This window comes from Lolium perenne, chromosome 7 (assembly GCF_019359855.2).
Source record: "Lolium perenne isolate Kyuss_39 chromosome 7, Kyuss_2.0, whole genome shotgun sequence".
Classification (NCBI taxonomy): Eukaryota; Viridiplantae; Streptophyta; class Magnoliopsida; order Poales; family Poaceae; genus Lolium; species Lolium perenne.
Window position 1 is genome coordinate 287,218,757 of NC_067250.2, and position 24,839 is coordinate 287,243,595.

Consider the following 24,839-nt stretch of genomic DNA (forward strand, 5'->3'; position numbering starts at 1 on the left):
GCCCCCAGAGTTCTCCGAGATTCACCTCATGTTTCCGCCTTGCTAAAGCTTCGTGGCTTCCGGCAATCCTCTCGATAACATGGGGAAACTTGAAGAACTCCAACTTCATCTTTTCTTCTTTCTCAACTTTTAGTCGGAAAGTATCTTCATCCCGCGGGACTTCATCCATCGACAACATTGTTACAACGTGTCTCCGGGTTACTCCCCTGCTGAGATAACGGTTGACAGTTTTTAAACTTTTACCCGGAACCTCGAAAAGTTCAAACGGTTCCGCCAATCTTGGCGCCATTTTCGGGCGATTTGAGCGGTAACTTATCCTTAGCCATTTTCACCGCTTAGGGTTTTCGACACATGTCATCCATCCAACGGCGCGACGCTTTCGTTCCGACCACAGGATACGGAGCACGAATCTCCTCCCGCGGCCTATAAATATCTCACCGTCCACCCTAATCCTTCATTCGCACCCCTTTTCACCTCTCTCACCAGCGCCGCCTCCGAACTCCTCCTCCGCCGTGTTGGAACCCGCCGGAAGATCACCGGAGCTCGAGCGCCACCGCGAGCTGTTCGTACAGTTCGTCGTGTTCTTAAGTCCGGCGAGCCACCGCAGCAAAAACCTCACCGCCGGCGACTCCGACCACCGCGGACTCCATTCCGGTAAGTCCTTCGAGCTCCATCTTCTGGCCGTACTTGGTAGAGATGATTAGGGTGCTGACGTTGGATCCGGCTAAGTTTAGTCAACTCGCATTTTCTTTGTAAATGTCTTCTTCAACTCCGCCTCCCTCATCTGAGCCGATCATGGCGAAGCCCATCTCTTCTGCCCCTCCTCCCTTCACCCCAGTTCAGCTGGAGCATTCAAACGACTCCGGCAAGAAGATTTTCCAACTTTGCCGCTGGTTACTGTTTTTGTTTCCTCAGTTCTTTGACACCCAAACCAGCCTTGTGTTCAGATCTACATATCTTTCTCCATTTCACCAAATAATGATTTCCTTTCATATTTTTCACATGCTAGAATATTTTCTCAATAAAGGTTTCCTCAGATCTTCTATTTTCATCATGCTACAGTACATATTTACCGATTGCTCAATTCATCATTTTTTCCCTCGCAAATCCCTGCTCGCGCGGCAGCATAAACACGAACGCTCAAAGTGCCGATGCGTCACGGGCACAAGGCCACAAAGGTAACCAAACCGAGACGGCGTCTCAATCCCAACACTACCAGCAAGGACAAAAAAGAAGTTACAGCCCAGACCACGGCGTGATCGGCCGAGAGAGCCACCAATTTTCGCGAGCGCGCGCGACGCCATGCACGCCACTGGCAAGGGAACTGAGCGGCGTCACAACTCCCGTTCGACCGGGCCCGAGGACGACGACGACAGGGTGCCGGCGGCGGCGAGGTACCTCTCGGCGATGGCGGCGTGCACGGCGGCGCCGGTGGGTAGCACGTCCTCGTCGATCATGAAGTAGGGCGAGTGTCCCGTGTGCACGGATCCCAGCGTCTCGTTGCGCACGCCGACGTAGTAGAACCCCGCGGGGACGGCCTGGGAGTAGAACGCGAAGTCCTCGGCGCCCATCATCGGCGGCACGTCGCGGTACCTCCCCTCCCCGAGCAGCTCCGTCGCCACGGACTTGACGTGGCCGTACATCCGCGGGTCGTTCACCGTGGGCGGGTAGAAGCTCTGGTCCTCGAAGAAGTCCACGGCGGCGTCGGCCCCGTGCACCCGCGCCTGCAGCGTGATCACCTCCTCGATCCGCCGCCGCAGCCGGTAGAAGCTCGCGTTCGAGAAGGCCCGGAACGTGCCGCCCAGCGCGAACGTCCCATGATCGCCGCCGTCGCTGTTGACGACGGCCACGGAGACCACCTGCGAGTCCAGCGGGTCGGCCTCGCGGGACACGAGGCTCTGCAGGCTGATCACGGCGGAGGCGGCGGTCAGGACCGGGTCCCGGCCGCCGCGGATCAGCGCCTTGAAGAAGCCGCAGCCGGCGAGGAGCGCGCCCGTTCGCGATCCGATCACGGAGGTGGGGTGCTCGTGCGAGACGTGCACGGCGAAGATCGCCTCCACGCCCTCCAGCGCGCCGTCGTCGATCATTCGCTTCGCGCCCGCGCCCGACTCCTCCGCCGGCTGGAACAGTAGCTTCACCGTACCCTGCACAAGACAAAGTGTCATGGAGATACCAATGACCAGCTACAACTATGATTTGCTTCTAGGTTAACTGAATTTCTTAATTTTTCAGGTTTTATTAGACATGGTTTTACTTTGAGGATAACAAAGATAAAAAGACACAAGATATATATTATCACTGCAGGTGTAGACAAATGATCGACTATGGCTACCGCAAGACTTTGCATCCACGTTTGACAGAGCGAGTAGCTGGTGCAAGGACAGGCTTGATGAACATGGCGACGCAAATTTAACATCGACATGACAGCCCAATACACCAGCAGAGCTAGTAATACCCTTCCTGCTAGCAGTCAGTAACTCTGAGCTGACGGTAACGAGTAATTCAGAAAATTTACAGTCCCATGACTTTGGCGAATACAAATACATGTCTGACTAGTTCTCGGTTGACTAAGAATTAGGCGATGTGAAAGTAGTCGAATCTCAGTTGCAACTTTATGTACCACTGAAAAAAAAATCATAGTTACGCTCGTTGCTAGCACGAGTCACTACATAATGCTATGGTTCGGGAGTCAACCGATAACTAAGCTAATGGTTAGTGGTGTCAGTGGACTGAGAATTATTCATGATGACCAGACAGACATTAGGCTAAGCAGGAGGCATCTGATTCAGCTTCCAAAGCAGCGGACGCAGACTGAAGGAATGCTGTGCAGGCATCGCGTTGCAATTTGCATTCAGAGAGAACCGAAGTTTAATCAAACAAAGGAGCACAAATTCTGGCATTCAGACAATGACTCCTCAATTAGACACGCGCACAAAGAGAAAAGCTCGAGTAAAGCAAACGGCGCCTACGAACGTCTGTCCCAGACGACACCTGAAGCTGGCATCAACATGATGGCGGCCGGCTGGACAGTTTTCCACTTCACGACGCCGCGCGTGGGCGGCTCACGACAGTCTTATGATATGGTTTCAGCTAAGCACGTTTCGACCTTTCCCGAAAGCAAATCTAGCGCGCCCAAACCGTGGATCAACATCAGCACAGCTAGGTAGGAGTTGTACGTGAGGAGAGACACGCGCAGAGTCGCTTGCACGGCAAGGGTGACGTTCAGACAGACGGGAACCGCTAGCTACAGCTAGAGGCCATGACACTCGACAGATAGCCACCCAAAAGTTCAGATATTTGGCCGCTAACTGAAAGTTCAGTCGATTGGTGGTGTTTAATTGTTGGGTTACCTTGAGGTGGTGCTCGCGGGCCTTGAGTATCCTGGCGGCGCCGAGGAGCATGGCGACGTGGGCGTCGTGGCCGCACGCGTGCATCTTCCCGGGGTTCTTGCTCTTGTGCTCCCATTCCACCAATTCCTGCAAAACAAGAAAAAAACATATTTATATATCGTGCGTGAAGTGATCAAGTGAGTAGCTCTACCTCTGTTTCAAGATATAAACCTTAATAAATTAATTAATTTAGTTTTCTTAAAAGTTTTACATTTTAGAACGGACATTATAACATATACGCGTAGTGCTTGTTTGGCTTGAGGTGTAAAGATAACAACGGAGTGGGGCTATCGAATTGATATGTATTCGAATCTTAGGAGCTGGTAATGACTCATATGCTCATATTGGTGAAGTTATTCAGTGTCCAAAATGCCTCTAGAAAAATCAGATAGAAGTAAGACGACTTGTAATTATACGTACATGTAAAGAACTCAAACGTGACAACGCTTTAGGAAATCCAAAAGGAATTCATGTTTTTGGTGTGATCGCTCGGGAATTGAGACATGAACTTCACTAAAAGAGTCTCATGAGCTTCCTTGTACTGCGGTTTGCCAACGGCGGCTGCCGCTTCGGGCACCAGAACGAGGAGCGGAAAGCTTTACCATCGTTTCTGATGAAACCGGTTGAGATACTTGTTTACCAGCTATAGCACCAGCACAATGAAAATACACGGATCATCATCGACCTCACAACCTAATTATGAGTTCAGCAGCAGAGAACAAAGGCACAAACTAAAGAGAAACAATTGTTTTTGTTGGCCGGAACAAATGATCGTGCATTGGTGCTGCATCTGTTCTCACCCACTTGCTAGCTAGCCAGGTCCAGCTTTTAAATTGCAACAGCTTCCACGAAGAGAAACACAAACCCCGATCGTGTTTTGCACTTGGAACCACAAAAACAATTTCGATCACAACGTACTTACGAGACTTGGAAAAAAAAAGTAGAGAGTGAAAAGCAGCTATTCTATTTCTTAATTACGTAGGAAAAAAAGAAGAGAGTATGTTTACTTTAACGATGAGCAATCTAAGCATTCGAAAGAAAATCTAGCACGATGGGCCGATCTCGTTATGGGCACATGATGCAAAGGCGCACGTGGGTAACACTAGCAACACTTGTCCGTTCAAGTAGCACGTACCTGGATGGGCAGCGCGTCCATGTCGGCCCGGAGCGCGACGACCGGCGGGCGGCCGGTGCCGATGGTGGCGACGACGCCCGTGCGCGCGAGCGGGTAGCGGAACCCGACGCCCATGGCGTCCAGCTCCTCGCGCACCAGCTGGCTCGTCTCCACCTCCTCGTAGGCCAGCTCGGGGCGCTCGTGGATCCGCCGCCGCACCCGCCGCAGCCACGCCGCCATCTCCGGCCGCCCCGCCATCGCCGCGATTTCCTCCTTCCACCCGCCACCCCCGTCGTCGCGCCTCCCATCGCCGCTGAAGACGCTGAAGACGTCGCGGCCGCTGCTCGCCGGCCTCCTCGTGCTCGCGTTGGCGCCCTTACCGCCCACCCTCGCCGCCGACACCACACCAAGAACCACATCCTCCTCCAAGAACGCCGGCGCCGAGGCCACTGCCACCACGAGCGGCGCCAGCAGTAGCAGCAACAGAAGCACGGAGCGCGGATGCCTGCTGCTCGCCATGGCGTTGTGCTTCGCGTGTGTGCGGGCTACACTACAGCTATGCAATGCACGATGGTGGCGCCATGGGAGGGGATTAAATCCCTTAAATTAAGCCACCTGTCACGTGTGTAATTCCTTTTTTTTTCCTTTCCGCGGCGCCCCTTTTCCTTTTCAATTCGCCCCGTGCTCGTAATGCCATCAGCCATTAAACCACTGGCATTATTTGCTTCCCGTGGGCCCCACATGACAGTGAGCATTGGTGTCGCCTGATTAATTGATCGAGCAAGTTGGTGTTGTTCCTGCCGCTAGATTGTGTTTCTTGTTGTAGGTGTTGCTATCGGCATCCGTGTAAAGAAAAAAGGTGATGTTGCTTTCAGCATCAGCTCCGTGCTTAATTAGTGTACGAAATCGCTAAACTGATGATTATAGTATGTGTGTGTAGCACCACATGGCCTTTTTTATTTGTATTTTTTCTAGTGGATTGGCTCAAAAGCGTGAGATAAGTATGATATGACTTCAGAGAAATCATCATATAGTAACGGCAGCTATAAGAGCATGGGACACATGGTTTCGGCTGCTAGTCCGGCCGGCGGCTGCGTCAATGATTAGTGGAAACACTCGCCGCCCTTATAATGTAAGGAAATCTTTAGCGAGGCCGACCTAAAAGAATCGCGGCTGTCCGTTTTGATCCGTACTAATAGGATGACACGCAACTAATCGACTCATTTCTAGCTCAAATGTAGGCTGAAAATGCGTTAGCGCGGACATGCCTCAAATTGCTTGGCTATCCGCGCTAGACCCACAAGTAAGTGGCGAGAAATTTATCAAAGCCAGATTTCACTTGACTAACACAAAATACGCTTCATTAGAGAGAGTTTAACCTAGACTACAACGGTCGCGTCTAATCGTCGTTGTCCTTCGGCCCAGCGTGGCTGGATGGTCCAGCCTTAGTGAGGTGTGTGTCGGCACGCCGCTGCCAATGCCTCCTCCGCTCGGCACCGCGCCGAGGCGACACAACGACGATGAACCCTAGGCATGGACATGAAACCTGCACTGTCAGCCACCAAGGGGGCTCTCACCATCTCCCACGTGGCGTCCTAGAGGGCTCTAACCCTCACCACCGCCGCCTCCATGTGGGCGTTGTAACGGTCTCTGTCCCTCGCTGCCTTCTCCCCCATCTCTCAGTTCTCCGCGTCCACCTCTTCATGTCGGTTCTGTCGGGCCTACATGTCGGCGTCCTTACGGAAGCGCTCACGCGCCTTCTCGCTGATCCTGCCCTAGGTGGTGATGTTGCCGCGAGGCATGGCGGATAGCTAGGGTTTGCCCAACCACCCCCGTGACGACGTCTTTCTTATAGCCACGGCCAAGATGTGAAACAAGTTGCGGGCTAAAAAGTAGAGGCCCCATTGGGGAAACAACAGGACTAAGAGGCCCCATTGGGGAAACAACAGGACTAACGGGCAAGAACCGAGGGGCCTTAACTGGTTGTGCCTGGCAATGTTCTTGTTGGAGGCATTGTTTTGAGAGTGGGGACTATCTTCAGGGAGAAATCTTAAGACCTTTGATCGGGCGGCAGCGGTCTTTGGTGCCTTTGTTTCCTTCTTGGAGGCGTCGCTTTTGGAGAGTCTGTACTTCAGGTGTTGTCACGGTGGTAGTTGTATTGCTGTTGCTAGCTCTAGAAGGCTGTAGCGGGACTTTTATTTCTTAGTTTTTTTTTCCTCTTTTTTGGCTGTGTGCATCTGTACTACCATTAGGGTGGAACGTTGTTGCAGAGGCTGGATGTAATTAGTATCTTTTGATATTAATATATTCCCTTTATCGAAAAAGAACCGAGGGGTCGCACGAAAAGTTAGCGGAACGGTTGGCGCCGGAAGGTCATTGTAACGGGATATGAAAATATGTCGACCCGCTAGATTTGCCATCCCCTTCTTCGAATGAATCAGGGTGGACATGGCTGCATATTTGTCCCGAGACCGACCCGCTGCAAACTTTTTGTCTGATCCATTAAATTTGTTGCAGGTAGTAGGCGGTGCAGATCGTACAGCGATTCCACTGGTACCAGCTACGCAGGGCCTTTAATCCAGGGTGGGGGCACACGCACCGCGGTCGCTGTCTACCCCTCACGCTGGACGCATGAACCTATTTTTGGACCATCGACAGTCTCTCTTCTGGCACCTATCAATGGTTTCGCTTGATTTCTACGTTTTCCTTCCGTATCAGTGTATTGGTTATTTCAGGAAGTGTTTCTGCCGTCTGCAAAACTCGACACGAGCTGATCAAAACCGGGAAATTCTACAGTACTAAGGGCATCTCCAAGTCTCGAATGACCCGACCCAAATCAGACACTAAAACAGACACGAATGATCCGTTTGCGTTGGGTCGGTCGAAATCGACCGCGTGTCCGTTTATGTCTAGGGTGTTCCCAACGGTCAGACGCATAATTCATGTTTTCCATTGAAAACCCAAAGTTTACATAATTGTAATAATACATCAAAAGGCTTAGAAAATAAAAAGGGTCAGCAAGGCCCGCTAAAACCTAGCTATAGACTATTGGCCGCCGTCGCTGACGAGGTCAATGAACTCCGGCATACGCCATGGGAGCTAGTACACCGACGGTGGAGGAGGAAGGACAGCCTACGGTGAATGCTGCCAGACCGTCGGCGGAGGAGGAGGCTGTGGTGAAGGTGGCCACGGATCCCAGGCGCTCGAAGGAGCAGCAGATGGCGCACGCCCTTGGGTACGTGTCGGCGTGGTCGGAGGAGTCGCCGGCCTCCCCTACGCCAGCGACGACTCACGAAGCTGGATGGCGAGGACGCCCCACAATGAGAGCTGGTCGAGCTCGCTATTGGCCATTGCGATGGCAATGGCCTCCTCCTAGCTAATGTCCGGCGGCAGGGTCTCCGAATCCCACGTCGGGCCGCCGCCGTCGTGGCCGTTGTCTAGGCCTTGGACATGGCCGTTCGACGAGGCCTCGTACTCGTACTCGGCCTCGGCGGCGTCATCTTCCTCGGCGTCCTCATCCACGTTGTTGTACTCGCCGTTGTCGTCATCCATGGTGAGCTCGGGGTCGAAGTAGTCGACGTTGCCGAGGTATCCCACTCGGCGGCGCATGTCGAACTCCCGCGTCCCAAACGAGATCTAGTTGTAGGAGTTGAGCGCGTACGCTGGATCTTCTCAGAGGTCGGCCGGTAAGATGGCTCGGCGGCAACGCACCTCGTCACGGCACTCTCGGACCTCGCGTGGCACGGGAGGGACCGGCACGCGCCTGTAGTTGAGGTACCAGCCTCCTCTAGGCTAGCTCACATCCGGCCATGGCACCGTCCGGTTCTCCTCTCACAGACGGCGCGCAAATTCGATCTGGACGTACCGCCCTACCTGCGGCTTCTTGCCGGACCGCGAGCCACTTTTCTCGTGGTCGTTCTTCGTCTTGCGGTACGGCCAACTCTTCCCCGTGGCGTCGGTCTGGTGGATACGACAGGCTCTGGCAATGGCGTGGTGGAGAAAATGGGTGCCGCCAACGGACCTTATAAAGGCTCGGACACCACCTAGCCTTCAATGCCCTGCCATAAGCCGTTGCGACGCCGCCCACTAACACACGTGTATGGTAGGTGAGGCGCGACATTAACGCGGCGCGGAAAAGCTTCAACACGCCACCCGCGCTGAAGACGAAGCATCTGAGTGCTGCCAGGCTGGCCCGTACGAGAAGGGTGCGAACGACCGCGCAGTCCGCGCAGACGCAAAAATGCCGCATATTTGGGTCTGGACGGACAGGTCGAACACTATCGTTGAGCCGCTGGACTGGGATATAGACGCATTTTTTGATCCTGTGGTCGCAAATGGACCCTCCACGTCCGTTTGTATCGCCCCGTCGAAGCTGATCCACGTAGTTTCTTTCGTTTCCTGTAGCACTTGCGTTCACGCCGGTATCTAATGCCATCCACGTGTTTGTAAGCGATCCCGTTTAAATCTTGTTTTGTGTAGCAAGCTAAGCAAAGAATTTAATTTTCAGCGGCGCTCAAGCCTTCCACCCCATCTTCCTCAAATTGGAGGCAATATAACCTACTACCATCTTACCTTTCTGATCACCTTTCTGTTTGAGGATATTGTAACCTGAACAGCTCTATGACACGTTTTGCTCGGTGGTTCCACTTCCACCCGCTAGTAATCAAAAAAAATCTTCACTGCTCACACTAGCAGTTGAAGCACTATTGGTTGTGGACGCCAATCAAACGTCGGAATCAGCGCAACGTGTGGATGAAACGCAGACGCAGAGCCCTGCAACTGCAACCTCCGGCGGTGCTCGCCCACACGAAAGGAAACCGCAGCACATATCCGACAACGTGTCGAACCTCACTGGGATCCGCCCATCGTTTTTTTGCCAAGTTGTGCACCACACCACACCGGCGTCGTGTCGCCGATTCCGTGGCCAACTGGGGGACGCTTGGAGCGTGGGCGTCATGCTACGCGCACGTTGAACTCGTGGTAGAAAATGAGATGAGAGCATGAGCAGCTAGCCGCCCCTTTTGCCATGGAAGCACAGTCCTCACAGCCAGCATCTGAAGCGTCGGTGGATGGATGTAGCGTTGCCATCGAACGTCCCGTGGAGAAAAGTTCATGTTCGCAAAATTGAAAAGAAAACCAAGTGTGCTGGTGAAGATTCGTGAGGAAAACTATTCCCAGGTTCTGCAAACACGAGTAGCATGCGAGCGCTTGATTCAGTGATTATTTATTTCAAGAATGACATTAAGATAGATTCGGAGATAATAATAATAATAATAATAATAATAATAATAATAATAATAATAATAATAATAATATGCTAAGTATGTTCCTAGTTTTTGTTTTGCAAGAGCATCTCCACCGGTGCCCCAGATAGGCGCCGACACGAGCGCCGATACAACCGTATGGGGACGTCTGCACTGCATCCTCTCTTTGGGGGTGCAGTTCTCACACCGACGTCCCCAAACGGGCGGCCCCGATAGGAATTTTTAAAACAAACTAAATATTTTCTTCTAGTTTCATTTTCATGTAGAAATGAATAATGTTTTAAGATAAATCCGAGTAAACATTATTCACTCCTCGATCCCGGATGACATGTGAAACTTGCTTCATCTCTAGCCTACTACCTATTGGCTCGCTCTATGGAGGTGGACGATTGCCCGCTACTCTCTCCGCCGCTCCTTCGTCGTCGATCCCTCGCTGCTCTCTCCGCCACGAACGTCAAGTAGGCCCCTCTATTCGCCGCCACCGTTTCCTGATGCAGCAGCTGCTCCAGATCCTCTCGCCGCTGACGGTGCTCCACCTCCTGCCTCCGTAGCCGCAGCTGCATCTCCGTCAAGCGCTGCCGCTCGTAGACTTCACCCGGACACTGCTGCTCCTCCCGCATCTCCCGCCACAGCGCAAGCTGCTCCCACCCCTGCTGTCGGCGCACCGCCCACCGGTGTTGCCGATCCGCCTTCCGGTGACACCGCCCCGCCTCCCGCAGCTGCCGCTCGTCCGCGGCAAATGCATGTACGGTCGCCGCTAGCGCCGCCTCCTCCCGCGCCTCATACTCTGCAAGCTGCGAGTCCTCTACCACCACTTCCACGACCGTCTCTAGCGCCGCCTCCTCCCACGCATCGAATATTGTGGGTTTAGATTTTTACACTACTAAAGTGAGAGGCGGGGAAGGAGGGGTTCATATAGACCGGCGGCGAGGCGGGAAACCTCACGCGTGGCGTCTCCCACGCCCAAAAAATTTCGTGCCGCTAGGCGCTGCCGCGTCCGATTCGTGCCCTTCGTGAAGGGGCTGGCATGGAGTTGCCAGCGCTTCTATTGGACTCGAAAAAGCACCGATGCTTTTTGAAATCTGGTTCGAGCCTATTTTTGATACTGGTCCTGAAAAAGCTATCGGAAATCGCTATCGGGGACGCTAGTGGAGATGTGCTCCAAGAGTGTTAGGGCATCTCCAGCGACGCGACGCAAACGGACGCTGAGCGACCGTTTGTGTCCGCCGTGACCGGAAATGCGTCGTGCACCACCTCCAGCGGCGCGACGCAAAGTGACGGGGCCGTCCGCGGAGACGCAAACCTGGCCCAAATATACGCCAGGTTTGCGTCTCGGCGGACGCTGCGCGGACGCGCAAAATGTCCGCACGGTCCTCGCACGGGCCCGCCTGGCAGCGGCAAAACTGCTTCGTCTTCCGCGTCATTACATCCGGGCGGCGCGCTGCAGCCCTTGCAAGGCCGCGTTAATGGCGTGCCTCGGCTTCCGCGAGCGTGCGCAGCGTCGATGCGTCTTCTCCGCCAGTACTGGCACCGAGGCGTCGCTTCGGCAGTCTACGGCCGCGTTAATGGCGAAGCCTCGCGTAGTGATGGCGATGCCACGCGTGGCGCGACCGTCGCCCTGTCTCCGATATATATAAACAAGGGCGCGAGCATCTCATCTCCTCCCCACTAAACCCTAGCCGCCGCTGCCGTAGCGCCGCTTCTACTCAGCACTAGCAGATCCACCATGAGCAGCGCCGGACGCGGCCAGGCTGGCGCGCCTCCACCTCCACCTTCACCTCCCACTCCACCTCCCCCGGCCTCGAGCTCCGACGACGGGTTCGACTCCGACGACAGCACCGACTTCCTCCACCCGGTCAGGGACGCCGCGGCCCTGGCTGAAGCGGAGAAGGAAGCAGAGGAGGAGCGGGTGGCCCATGCGGCTGTCGACGCCGAGCTGGAACAGCGCAGGCTGGCGGCCGCCGCTGCAGCAGAGGACTCTGACTCGGAGATTTCTTGGTCCTCCGATGACCCTAATGCGCCTACGCCGGAGGAGAAGGCGGCTGAGCAGAGGGCCATCATCGAATCTTTCGAGACGCTGAAGGACGCCGCCGCCAACGCGAGGCTGGAGCAGGCACTGCAAGAGGACGCGGCGGCGCACGGAGCCATAGCGGCCGCGCGGGAGGCGGCCGAGAAGCAGGCGACGGAGCGACGCAACGACGGTGCCGGCCCGTCAGGAAGCAAGTAGTCTAGGCCTATAGATCTACTTTCTATAGTTTTTATGCATTCATATGTACTGCTTTAAAAGTTTTTAACTATGTTGTAATTCAAAAAATGGGTCGCCCCGGTAGAAGCACACCCAGACGCAAACGAACGCGTGGACAAAATATGTCCATGGGGCGACGCAAACGAACGCTCACGACCATTTTGTACGTCCGAAATGCGTCGCGCCGCTGGAGATGCCCTTAGCGGTTGCTCCTTTCAATATGTGCAGGACCTCTGTGCGTCTGATCTTATCCAGGCACTGCGCCACTGCTGCGCGTGGGTCAGAACCACTGGGTAGCTGGATAACTACTTTGTAGCTGGATTCTCCTGGCGTTGCCTGCTGGACTTGGGGCTGTTTCCTTGCTCATCGTGTTGTGATCACCATCGTGACGTCGGTGCCGTTGAGGTTGGTCAGCTGTGCTCGGCGCCGCGGCCGTGGCCGTGCCGGTGCTTCCAATCGCCACGTTTTTATTTTTGCGGTTTCATGTGCATCTTATGTAAGAGTATGTTCACCGGATACCGTAAAAATTGAATCCTTAAAATACGTATAAGGAGAACTGAAAAAATGCTTCAAGGTCTCACGTGGAAGATCTAACAAATAGAACCCTCAAAGGCAAATCCTCCACCAAGACTTACTTTTTCATTTTTCTCCCTCTACCTCTCCCCCTCCCCCCTCCCCCTCCTCTCCCTCCGCCCTCTCTCTCTCCCTCTCTCTCTCTCTCTCTCTCTCTCTCTCTCTCTCTCTCTCTCTCTCTCACCCTCTCACTCTCTCTCCCGCAATCCCTGTGCCGCATTTGGTCCAACCCCCGTTGGACCAAGCCCTCCTACCCTTGGTGGGCCGTCTCTCCTCCTCCCCCGTTGAGCCGTCGCTTCTCCTTCCCTAGCGAGTTGCTGCCGCTCCTTCCTAGGCATGTCCCTAGTCGTGCCTCGTCGTCGACCCACCTCGCCTACTCTGGCGCTGCTCCCGTTAAATCATGGCTGGCACCTCGCAACCAGGTGGCTGCCGTTGATCTGTGGCGACTATGGGTGCCCACCATGGCCACGATATCCTCCTCGGCCATGATGGGGTTCCTCATGCTGTGGCTAGTGTCGCGGTATGACTAGCTCAACTCCTCGTTTTATAAAAAATATAAAATCATATTTTTTGAGTTTTAAAAATTACGAAAATCGCATTTTGTCAATGATGTATCCCACAAACAAGTAAAATATCAATTTCAAATACTTTATATTCTTAGCTACACAAAAATGACAAAAATGTAGATCGGGTAATTATTTTTAAATCTCCAAAACATATCAGATTTTGTCCTTTTTGGCTAAGATAAAATAAAAAGAATTTCGGATTGAGATTTTGCATGATTATATATCACTGAAAATCTCCAGAATTATTTTGAGATATTTTAATAACTTGTAAAAATATTTTTTTGTAATAACGAGCTCCAAGGCAAAAGCACTTTCCAAATCTAACTCACGACATCCTATCCCTATTGCATTGTGTCTACGGGGAGTAGTATGTAATGCCACCTCTCCTTTTCATCTTTTCCTATTCGGAGATATTGTAATCTTAGCAGCTTCATGACACGTTCTGCTCAGTGTGGCTCCATCGGCATGTTAGAGTATGTGTATAATTAGAGATAGATTAGAATCTTCTTGCATCCCAAGTTGTTAGATATCTTAGCCTCCAAGTCATGTACCTCTATATATATCCCATGAGGATCAGATCTTTGATCAAAACTGCGTGCCGCGCCCCCGAGGAGAGATCTCCCCGGGGCGGCGCGGTGCGGAAGTGGTGGGAGGACCTAGGATCGGCGTCGTGAGGCTAACCGCTCTGATACCAAATTGGAAATATAGAACCCTAAAATATTGTGTGTTGTATTTCATGACCCTTTGGGGTATATATAGAGGTACAAGGGGAGGAGGTAGACTTGTAGTACAAGATGATCAATCCTAGTCTTACATATACACCCCTACATATTATACATCTAACAGCAATCATCAATCAAGCATATATTATTTTTCTCTTTTACAAAACGACCTCGATCGGACGCCTCAACAGTTCACACTACTACCACCATTGGTTGCGGACGGATGGCAATCAATCAGTCATCCGAGCCGGCGCAACGCGTGGACGGAACGGAACCGAGACGCGGCCCTGCTGCAACCGCCGCCGGTGCTCGATCGTGTCGAGCCTCAACGGGACCTGATCCGGCCGTCGTTGTTGCCAAGTTGCACACCACAAGTCCACAACCACACCACGCCGGCGCCTCGTCGCCGATATCCGTGTTCCGTGGCCAACCCGGAGACGCAGAGCTCGCGATGCGATGCTAGCCATTGTGGGCACGTTGAACTCGTGGTGGGAGTGAGCCGGTTTTGCCAGGGGAGCATGGGTTTATCCTGGAATCAGCTGCTCTGTTGTGGGCACGCTACCGTGGACCAGCTAGCACCGCCGCACCGCTGCGCCCCTGGTCGGATATATAGACAGACGGATGGATATATGCAGCGTGTTTGCAAAAATGAAAACAGGAAATAAAGTGTCCCTGAAGTGTCTGGTTTGCCCATCTACTAGTACTCTCTAACAGTTTATTAAACGTGCGCGTACATTAGTAGAAAACCTCTCATCAATACCGGTTCCAGAGGGGCATTCGTACCGGTTGAGCAACCGGTATAAAATATCCGGCACTAAAGGCCCCCCCTTTCGTACCGGTTGCTTACGAACCGGTATAAAAGGGGCCTCCACGTGGGCCACCAGGAGAGCTCAGGGCTTGGTACCGGTTGGTAATACGAACCGGTACCAAAGGTTCCCACCCGCGGCAGGGAATTTGCACGAATCTCTGCCGCGGCAGAGAATTGAAGTTTTAGGGTTTTTGGAGGGGTTTAGGGATATCGGTTTGTTTCATATCGCGTCGATGCACCAGAAACGCGTTTGGGTTTAGGTAGTACATGAAGATCAAGATGATGCATAGCAAGTTGCTGCATATAATATAACACACATGTAATTGCATAAGATCGCAAATTAAGTAGCACTATGCATGAAGATCGATCTTCATGCATAGTGGTACTCTCCGAGGCGTACTCTATATATGTCTATTACATGTAGCATAGTGGTACACTTCGAGTCAACTATATATGTAACATGTACATCTTCATTCATAGTGGAACTCTGCGAATGACGTCCCGAAGAAAAAATCCCGCCAATTCCTCGCTTATTGCTATGAAGCGGTCATCGATTGAGAGCTTGTTCCGCTTTCTTGCCAACTATAAAAGAATAAGATACAAATGAATACATCAGCTATGTGTGTGTGTATATATATATATATTCAAACCACAATGAAACAACTATTACTGAAACTCAGCACAACTTATGATAAGAAAACAAATTTGTGAATATTGTTTTCGTACCTCTTTATTTCTTTCATTATTCATTCTCTCGCTGACAATTCTGTGGATGTACTCGCAAACGTAGAATCCACAGAGATCAGTCCCTTTCGGTTGTTGCGGGCATTTCTTTACAAGAATATAATTTAATCAAACAATAGTCAAGTATGATAATTAAAGGTGTGTGGACCTAGGTAGTACTACTTACTTTCGCACGCCATCGCAGCTTCGGTGTCCATTCATGGGACTTATCTTCCTTGATGAAAGTTTCCCATACGCTGCCCGACAAAAGAAAATGCATAAAAGAGTTATCAATTAGTTCATAGCAGGAAATTAACGAAACAAACCGATAAGAATTAAAATTACCTTTTGAGCATTAAATAACAAGACAAGTATAGTTCCGATTTTTTGCTTAGTGAGTCAAAGACTTCAACTTCTCCAATGTGCATATTGATGACGAGAAGAATAAAGTGAAACCTACGCACGTTTAAATATGTAGTGTCATATATATAAGTCATTAGTTAAAATTTTGACATACGGTTGAGCAAAATATAATGTGTTATAAGACAGTAAGACTCACTCGAAGTTGTAAGGCCAAATTATTAGCCTTTTGTCACGTTGTCGCTTCAAAAACCTTAGCAAAGTCTCCGGTGTATCCTTGTTATAGAGGGGATCTTCTATGGTTTTAACATGCATTCTGTGCGGGTCAATGAACCCAATGTCCGTGATTTCGTCCCTTTTGCATTCGTGCATCTTCGATCTGCATAATATAGCGCACAAAAGATTATAATCTGCAGACAATGAACGAGCTGAGCTAAAGTCTTCTCAAATTAAATAAATCACTTACAGACAATAGGAACTGATGATAGATTTATCGAGGGCCCGGAGATTGTATAACTAGAAAAGCTCGTTGAAGTCAACGTTCACACAGTATTCCTGGAAGTAGTGCTCTTCCCTAACTCGCACCATGATAGTCTCGATCCCTTCCTTTGAGGCATTAAGGTACCACGAATGCAAGTTACGCATACATGTTGGTAGCTTCCTGAGATTCTCGACCAAATCATTCCCTTGAACAAATTGATATGCTCGTTCAGCGAAGGCGTAATCAGTTGTGTCTTGTCGAGAACTTTGAACGGGCTTCCCGGCAAACACCATGAGAGGGGCGACCGATTGAACGGGTTGTTGTCCAAGCTGGTAGACTTGGTGTATCCCTTTTATCTCCCTGATACCCGATTGAACGGGTTTTGTCGCCTCGATCATCTTGTCATACGACCTTTCAATAGAACGCCTATAGTCAGATGGCGGCGATGGTACAGGGTCATATAGATTCTCAACGGTACGCACAACTTTCACCGGATCTAGTGTTTTCTCGAAAGGTATCTCTGGCACTTTCGGTGCAAAAAAAAATTTCACCTCGGCCTCAACGGCTTGCCTGTTTTCCTCGACACTTTTTTCCCAAGGTAACTTCTCAATGGGCGGCTGTGGTTTCTCCTTTCTAGATCTCTTCCTTGGCGGCGTACCGTTCTGCTTAACGGACGCTGTCTTACGCGGAGGATCTCGAGATGGTGGACTCACGCTGGGGTCCCTCTCAGGTAGGTGTGGACTTGGCTGCTCACGAGGACTGCTACCAGGAGGAGTCGATGGCATTTGCTGCTCATGTGTAGGAGTCGGTGGCCTTTGCAAAAGGACGATGTACTTCTTCGGCCATAGGGCGAAACCGTGCTTGACATCAGCCAGTGTCCTCTCATCGTCACCTCTAGGAATATCAAGCTCCACTGTTTCAAACCCCGGAACAACTTCATCCACCCCGACACGAACACAGCCAGGTGGAATGGGCATATGATGGTGCATTGCTCCATCTTCACTTGGGTACACATAGCCGACCGCCACCTTAACGGACGCGGTCCTGAATAACATATGTAGCTCGCAATCTGTCTTCTCCGTGACATAATCCACGGGGTAGCTTCCTCCACATCCGTCAAGATGCGAGGAACCGACACTGCTTCTTCGCTGAGATGGGGCAGCATCGGCTTGTGGATCCTGTAGAAACAGCAGCTGATCAGGTGCCCTCTAATTTTTCTCAAGCGCCTCCACCCTAGTCCTCAATTCTGCTAACTCGTCGACGTCCTTCTTCTTCTTTCGCGAATGGCTTCTATAAGTGTCAGCGCTGTCCGGCCACGCTTCCTTCATGGTGAGACCTGGGCGAGCTCGTACCCGTCCAACGTGTTCAGGATTCCCCAAAGTGAGTGTTAGCTCGTCATTCTCTCGATCGGGAATCTACTCTCTCTTTCTGACCTTGTTAATTGCATCTACAAGCTTCGGTACGATTGCCTCAATTTTTTCCTTCCATTTTCCCTGCGCAACGATCAACCCTGTCTTTGGGTCCAACCCTGCCCCATGAGTGAACAACCAGAACTTGGACCGTTCAGGCCAGTCCCATGTCTGTGGAGTGATTCCTGCTGTCATCAGTTTATTTTCAAACGCTGTCCACTTCGGAATGGCACTCTTGTAGCCACCTGACCCCAAATGATGCCAAAGTTTCTTCTTTGAAGCATTTTCGGTATTTTTGATCGATCGGGACACAAAAGTAGACGATTGCTTATACCTCTTAAATTCGGGCCAGTGATCTTTTATCTTCACTAGATTATCTCTTCATTCTTATATTTGTCCCATAAATTTTTCTTCCAGGTCTGGAATTGTATGGCCATCTTCTTCCATGTCCATTCCTTGACTTTATTCTTCTGGCCTTTCGTCATGTCTTCTGGTAGGCTAAACTTTGTCAGTAGCGTGTCCCAAAGAATTTTTTTCATCGCGTCGTTGACATAACTAGCACCAGTCTCCGCGTTCTTCGGCTTATGCCACTCTCGAATGCTGATCGGTACATGGTCCCTAACAAGAACTCCGGCTTGACTTGTAAATTTGCGGCAGTGCTCTTTGGGATGCTCTGGTTCACCATTAGCCTTGAATGCCGTGAGGGCTAACCTGCCCTCGCCCTTTAGCAGTTGCGTCGGGCCTCGTTTTGTTTTAACAGACTTGCTCGATGATCCAGAAGGCTAAAAGAAAAAATTATTCGTTAATAAGTGCAATACAAATAAATGAATGCATCTAGGGATGAACATAGACTAATTGATACATAAATATACACCTCGCCGGAGTTTGTTATGGACACTTCGTTGTCTCTTCTAATTTGTTCAGACTCAAGTCCCTCGCCGAAATCATTCAGAAAGTCTTCAAACTCGTTGTCATCTCCATCGGGTTCCGTAGCACGGGCACTATCATAGATCAATTTCTGCACCGCTTCTTCCCCCTCCTCATCTCGGACGAAGGTGCCGTCCGCCATACCTCAATGTCACTACAAAATTAAGAAAGCAATTATATTTCATTCATCATGTCATGATCATATAACAGATTGCTAGATGGATAACAATTGAAATGAAGAAAGCAAAAAACCCTAACGGACCGCCACGGCCACGGACTCGGTGTTCCCCCTCCTCCTCTCGCTCTTCTCTCTTTTTCTCGACCCTAACCCTAACACTCGGCGCTCCTCCTCTCTATGTCGCGGCGGCACCGCCACGGACTCGGCACCTCTACGGACCCTAACCCTAACACTCGGCGCTCCTCCTCCTCTGGCGGTGCGACTTGCGAGCGAGGTTGGCGCCGGTGGATCACCGCTCGCGGCCGCAACGCGAGGGCGACGCGGGCGCCGAAGTCGTACATTCAAACGTTGCGTGTTCAACGGTCAACATTCAAACACCCCGACTCCAACCAGAACCAACAAAATACTTAATTCTTCTCCTCCACTCACTCTCTCCCGCCACCGCAAAGTCTCTTCCGTCCAAACTGCTCCTCTCGCTCGAGCTGATGAAGGACCCGGTCACGGCGCCCACGGGGATCACCTACGACCGGGACAGCCTCGAGGGGTGGCTCACCCGCGGCCGCGCCACCTGCCCTGTCACCGGCGCGCCCGTCCGCCTCGGCGACCTGGCCCCCAACTATGCCACGCGCCAACCAGGCCGAGCGCGTGCCCACGCCAAAGGTGCCCGTCGCCGACGCCGACGCCGCGGAGGTGCTCGCGGCCGTGTCCGCCGCCGCCGGCGCGGCGATGCGGCGGCGTGCGGGGCCGTGGCGGCCAGGGCCGAGCGCTCGGCGCCGTCCACCTCGCCACGGCATTTCAACGAACACCGGCCGGGCGCGCGCGCCGTCCACCTGGCCGGTCCTGGCGAGGGTGGTGGGGAGGGAGGCTGCGAACGCCGTCGTCTTCGCGAGGTGGTCGCGGGCCGCGTAGGCGTGGAGGAGCGCAGCGGCGGCGACGACGTAGGTGGGCGGAGCGGCGGCGACGACGAGGTGGGCGGAGGGAAAGAAGGAGGCGGGAGGTTACCTGCTGCGGCACCGGCGAGCGGGCGGCGGCGGATGGCGAGGCTGCGCGGCGTGGCTGCGTCGGCGGCGTCGGCGGCGTGGCGGCGTGTCAGTGGCGTCGGCGGCGTCTCTGCGTGCGTCTGCATGGAATTGGGGGATTTGGGGGATTTGGGGGAAATTTGCCCCGCGCGCTAAGTGTAAACGAGGAGAAGACCCTTTGGTACCGGTTGGTACCACCAACCGGTACGAAAGGCCTTTCGTACCGGTTGGTGATACCAACCGGTACCAAATGTATTATTTTTGTTTTCTTTTTTCTTTTGCTGTTTTGTTTTCTTTTGCTGTTTTCTTTTCTGTTTCTTTTTTTCTTTTCTGTTTCTTTTTCTTTTCTGTTTCTTTTTATTTTTCTTTTCTTTTTCTTTTCTATTTCTTATTTTCTATTTCTTATTTTCTGTTTCTTATTTTCTATTTCTTATTTGCTGTTTCTTTTTATTTTCTATTTCTTATTTTCTATTTCTTTTTCTATTTCTTATTTTCTATTTCTTTTTCTATTTCTTATTTGCTGTTTCTTTTTCTTTTTCCTTTATGTTCATTTTCTTTTCTATTTCTTATTTTTTATTTCTTTTCTATTTCTTTTCTTTACTCCCGCCGTCCGCGCGGGAAAGTTTTCCGCCACGTACGATGTCGCGCGGGAAACTTTCCCGCCACGACGGCGCGCGTGGGAGAAAAAAGGCGGGAAAGAAAGGGCCGGAATAAAATTTTATTACGATTGAACTCGAATTAAAAGTACATAGCTTAACTGGAAATTAAGATACATGGCCAGATTCTACAGTTGGAGTCATTCAGTCATACTCGTGCCTAGCCCTGTAGTAGTCGCCACTGTAGTTGTCGTAGTCGCCGTCATCATCGTCGCTGGCATCGGGGTCACGGTAGTCGAACCTCGGCGGGTGGGCACGCGTGGGCTGGGACTGAGGGTAGCGCAGGCGGGGGCCACGGTAGGCCATGACGCCCTGGACAGTCCGGTCGCGCCACCACAGCCGACGGCCGGCCTCGTTGAAGTTCGAAGGAGGCGGGCCGCCCTCCTCGTGCCTGGCAAGCGCCCTCTCACGCCGATTGATGAAGAAGCTTTCCCAAGTAGGGCTGTAGTCGGGATGCCACTGGGGATTCCTCCGCTGCTCTGGCGTGAGCTTGAAGTAGTAGTGGTTCGTGATGGCCATCTCGCGCGCCACACCTAGAGGGACTGGAGGGACCGGTACGCCTCCGACGCTTAGCAACCAGCCGGTCGGGACGCGGTAGCCCGTCGGGCAGGGGTAGTTCGAGGCGCAAAGCGCCTCCGCCTCCGCCTCCCGGGGGTTAGAGATACGATGAAAGCCATGGGAGAGAATGATTGATACGTCCATTTTGCATCACTATTTTATATCATAATTTACTGTTATTCATTGATATATTTCATATTTAGAGATGATACTTATGTTATTTCATCTATTTTGCATGTTTCATGATTATTGGAGAATCGCGCACCGGAGTCATGATTCTGCTGGAAAAAGCCCCGTCAGAATGCAATATTTCGGAAGATCGGCAATTGACGGAAATTATACGAAAAATCTTATTTTTCCAGAAGACGGAGACAGCCAGAAGGAGGAGCCGAGGAGGGCCGCCATGGCCCCCCCCCATAGGCCGGCGCGGGCCCAGGCCTAGCCGCCTTGTGGGGAGGGGGCCCACAACCCCCTCTGGCCTCCTTGATACGTCTCCGACGTATCGATAATTTCTTATGTTCCATGCCACATTATTGATGTTATCTACATATTTTATGCACACTTTATGTCATATTCATGCATTTTCTGGAACTAACCTATTAACAAGATGCCGAAGTGCCAGTTGCTGTTTTCTGCTGTTTTTGGTTTCAGAAATCCTAGTAACGAAATATTCTCGGAATTGGACGAAATCAACGCCCAGGGTCCTATTTTGCCACGAAGCTTCCAGAAGTCCGAAGAGGAGACGAAGTGGGGCCACGAGGCGCCCAGACTAGAGGGCGGCGCGGCCTAGGTCTTGGCCACGCGGCCCTGTCATCTGGGGCCCTCGTGTGGCCCCCTGACATGCCCTTCCGCCTACAAATAGCCTCCGTGACGAAAACCCCAATACCGAGAGCCACGATACGGAAAACCTTACTGAGACGCCGCCGCCGCCGATCCCATCTCGGGGGATCCAGGAGATCGCCTCCGGCACCCTGCCGGAGAGGGGATTCATCTCCCGGAGGACTCTATGCCGCCATGGTCGCCTCCGGAGTGATGTGTGAGTAGTCTACCCCTGGACTATGGGTCCATAGCAGTAGCTAGATGGTTGTCTTCTCCCCATTGTGCTATCATTGTCGGATCTTGTGAGCTGCCTAACATGATCAAGATCATCTATCTGTAATTCTATATGTTGCGTTTGTTGGGATCCGATGAATAGAGAATACTTGTTATGTTGATTATCAAAGTTATATCTATGTGTTGTTTATGATCTTGCATGCTCTCCGTTACTAGTAGATGCTCTGGCCAAGTAGATGCTTGTAACTCCAAGAGGGAGTATTTATGCTCGATAGTGGGTTCATGCCTGCATTGACACACAGGACGATGAGAAAGTTCTAAGTTTGTGTTGTGCTGTTGCCACTAGGGATAAAACATTGATGCTATGTCCAAGGATGTAGTTGTTGATTACATTACGCACCATACTTAATGCAATTGTCTGTTGCTTTGCAACTTAATACTGGAGGGGGTTCGGATGATAACCTGAAGGTGGACTTTTTAGGCATAGATGCAGTTGGATGGCGGTCTATGTACTTTGTCGTAATGCCCAATTAAATCTCACTATACTCATCATAATATGTATGTGCATGGTCATGCCCTCTTTATTTGTCAATTGCCCAACTGTAATTTGTTCACCCAACATGTTGTTTGTCTTATGGGAGAGACACCTCTAGTGAACTGTGGACCCCGGTCCAATTCTCTTTACTGAAATACAATCTCTTTGCAATCTTGTTCTCTTGTTTTACGCAAACAATCATCTTCCACACAATACGGTTAATCCTTTGTTACAGCAAGCCGGTGAGATTGACAACCTCACTGTTTCGTTGGGGCAAAGTACTTTGGTTGTGTTGTGCAGGTTCCACGTTGGCGCCGGAATCCCTGGTGTTGCGCCGCACTACATCCCGCCGCCATCAACCTTCAACGTGCTTCTTGGCTCCTCCTGGTTCGATAAACCTTGGTTTATTTCTGAGGGAAAACTTGCTGCTGTGCGCATCATACCTTCCTCTTGGGGTTCCCAACGAACGTGTGAGTTACACACCATCAAGCTCTTTTTCTGGCGCCGTTGCCGGGGACGTGAAGGAAAATTACACCACAGAGATTTCTAACTCCCACGTCAACTGCACGCCAGCAGCTCTTTTTCTGGCGCCGTTGCCGGGGAGATCAAGACACGCTGCAAGGGGAGTCTCCACTTCCAATCTCTTTACTTTGTTTTTGTCTTGCTTAGTTTTATTTACTACTTTGTTTGCTGCACTAAATCAAAATACAAAAAAATTAGTTGCTAGTTTTACTTTATTTGCTATCTTGTTTGCTATATCAAAAACACAAAAAAATTAGTTTACTTGCATTTACTTTATCTAGTTTGCTTTATTTACTACTGCTAAAATGAGTAATCCTGAAGTTGAAGTTCGTACGTTTAAGCAACAAGGGGGAGAATGTTTAAGAGATGCTTGGTATAGAATTAGTAATGCCCATAATAGGTGCACTAAGAAACACTCCACCACTATTTTACTCAGGAATTTTTATGTTTGTATCTCTAGCTGGAATAGGTATGTTCTTGATTGTCTCGCAGGAGGTAACTTCTTAAGTACTCCTGCATTAGAAGCTAGCTGCATTATTGAGAGTCTATTTGGAATACCCCCTGTTGATAAAGTCAAAACTGAAATCTCTCTTGAAGATGTTATGAAAAAAATGGAAACCATAGAGAAAAATTTTCCAAATATTGAAGCTAAATTGGAAATGTTACTTGATAAAACTGATGAACTTGATAAATCCTTAGGAGGAATTGATGAAAGAATTAGTGTCCTAGGAACTTGTGTTGACCATGATGATCAAATCAATAGGATTGATGAATTTGAAAAAGCTATGGGAACCTTGGGTTCAACATTTTCTTCTCTTAAATATAAGGAGAAAGCTTATGTGGGTAAGGAGCAAAAGTTTATGTATGTCTCTAAAGTGCCTAAACCAAAGAAGTATTATTATAGGCCTAAAATTTACAAAGCCCTTAGTACCACTGCGGATGGGGGAGCTCATAATAACGATACACCACCCTCCGATAATACTTGATACACACTTTCTGCGCCTAGCTGAAAGGCGTTAAAGAAAAGCGCTTGTGGGAGACAACCCATGTTTTTACCTACAGTACTTTGTTTTTATTTTGTGTCTTGGAAGTTGTTTACTACTGTAGCAACCTCTCCTTATCTTAGTTTAGTGTTTTGTTGTGCCAAGTTAAGCCGTTGATAGAAAAGTTCATACTAGATTTGGATTACTGCACAGTTCCAGATTTCTTTGCTGTCACGAATCTGGGTCTACCTCCCTGTAGGTAGCTCAGAAAATTAAGCCAATTTACGTGCATGATCCTCAGATATGTACGCAACTTTCATTCAATTTGAGAATTTTCATTTGAGCAAGTCTGGTGCCATTTTAAAATTCGTCAATACGAACTGTTCTGTTTTGACAGATTCTGCCTTTTATTTCGCATTGCCTCTTTTGCTATGTTGGATGAATTTCTTTGATCCATTAATGTCCAGTAGCATTATTGAATGTCCAGAAGTGTTAAGAATGGTTGTGTCACCTCTGAATATGTTAATTTTTATTGTGCACTAACCCTCTAATGAGTTGTTTCGAGTTTGGTGTGGAGGAAGTTTTCAAGGATCAAGAGAGGAGTATGATGCAACATGATCAAGGAGAGTGAAAGCTCTAAGCTTGGGGATGCCCCGGTGGTTCACCCCTGCATATATCAAGAAGACTCAAGCGTCTAAGCTTGGGGATGCCCAAGGCATCCCCTTCTTCATCGACAATATTATCAGGTTCCTCC

General features: G+C 50.6%; 1 protein-coding gene across 1 annotated transcript; it reads right to left on the reverse strand.

Moving 5' to 3' along the window:
* Positions 1 to 1,027: 1,027 nt before the first annotated feature.
* LOC127312314 (IAA-amino acid hydrolase ILR1-like 6) lies at positions 1,028 to 5,075 on the reverse strand. Its single transcript, XM_051342850.2, has 3 exons — positions 4,525 to 5,075; positions 3,351 to 3,476; positions 1,028 to 2,144 (listed from the first exon to the last, which is right to left on the reverse strand). The coding sequence occupies exons 1-3, from the start codon at positions 5,020 to 5,022 to the stop codon at positions 1,335 to 1,337; spliced, it is 1,434 nt and encodes a 477-aa protein (XP_051198810.1). The 5' UTR covers positions 5,023 to 5,075; the 3' UTR covers positions 1,028 to 1,334.
* Between the last annotated feature and the right edge of the window lie 19,764 nt (positions 5,076 to 24,839).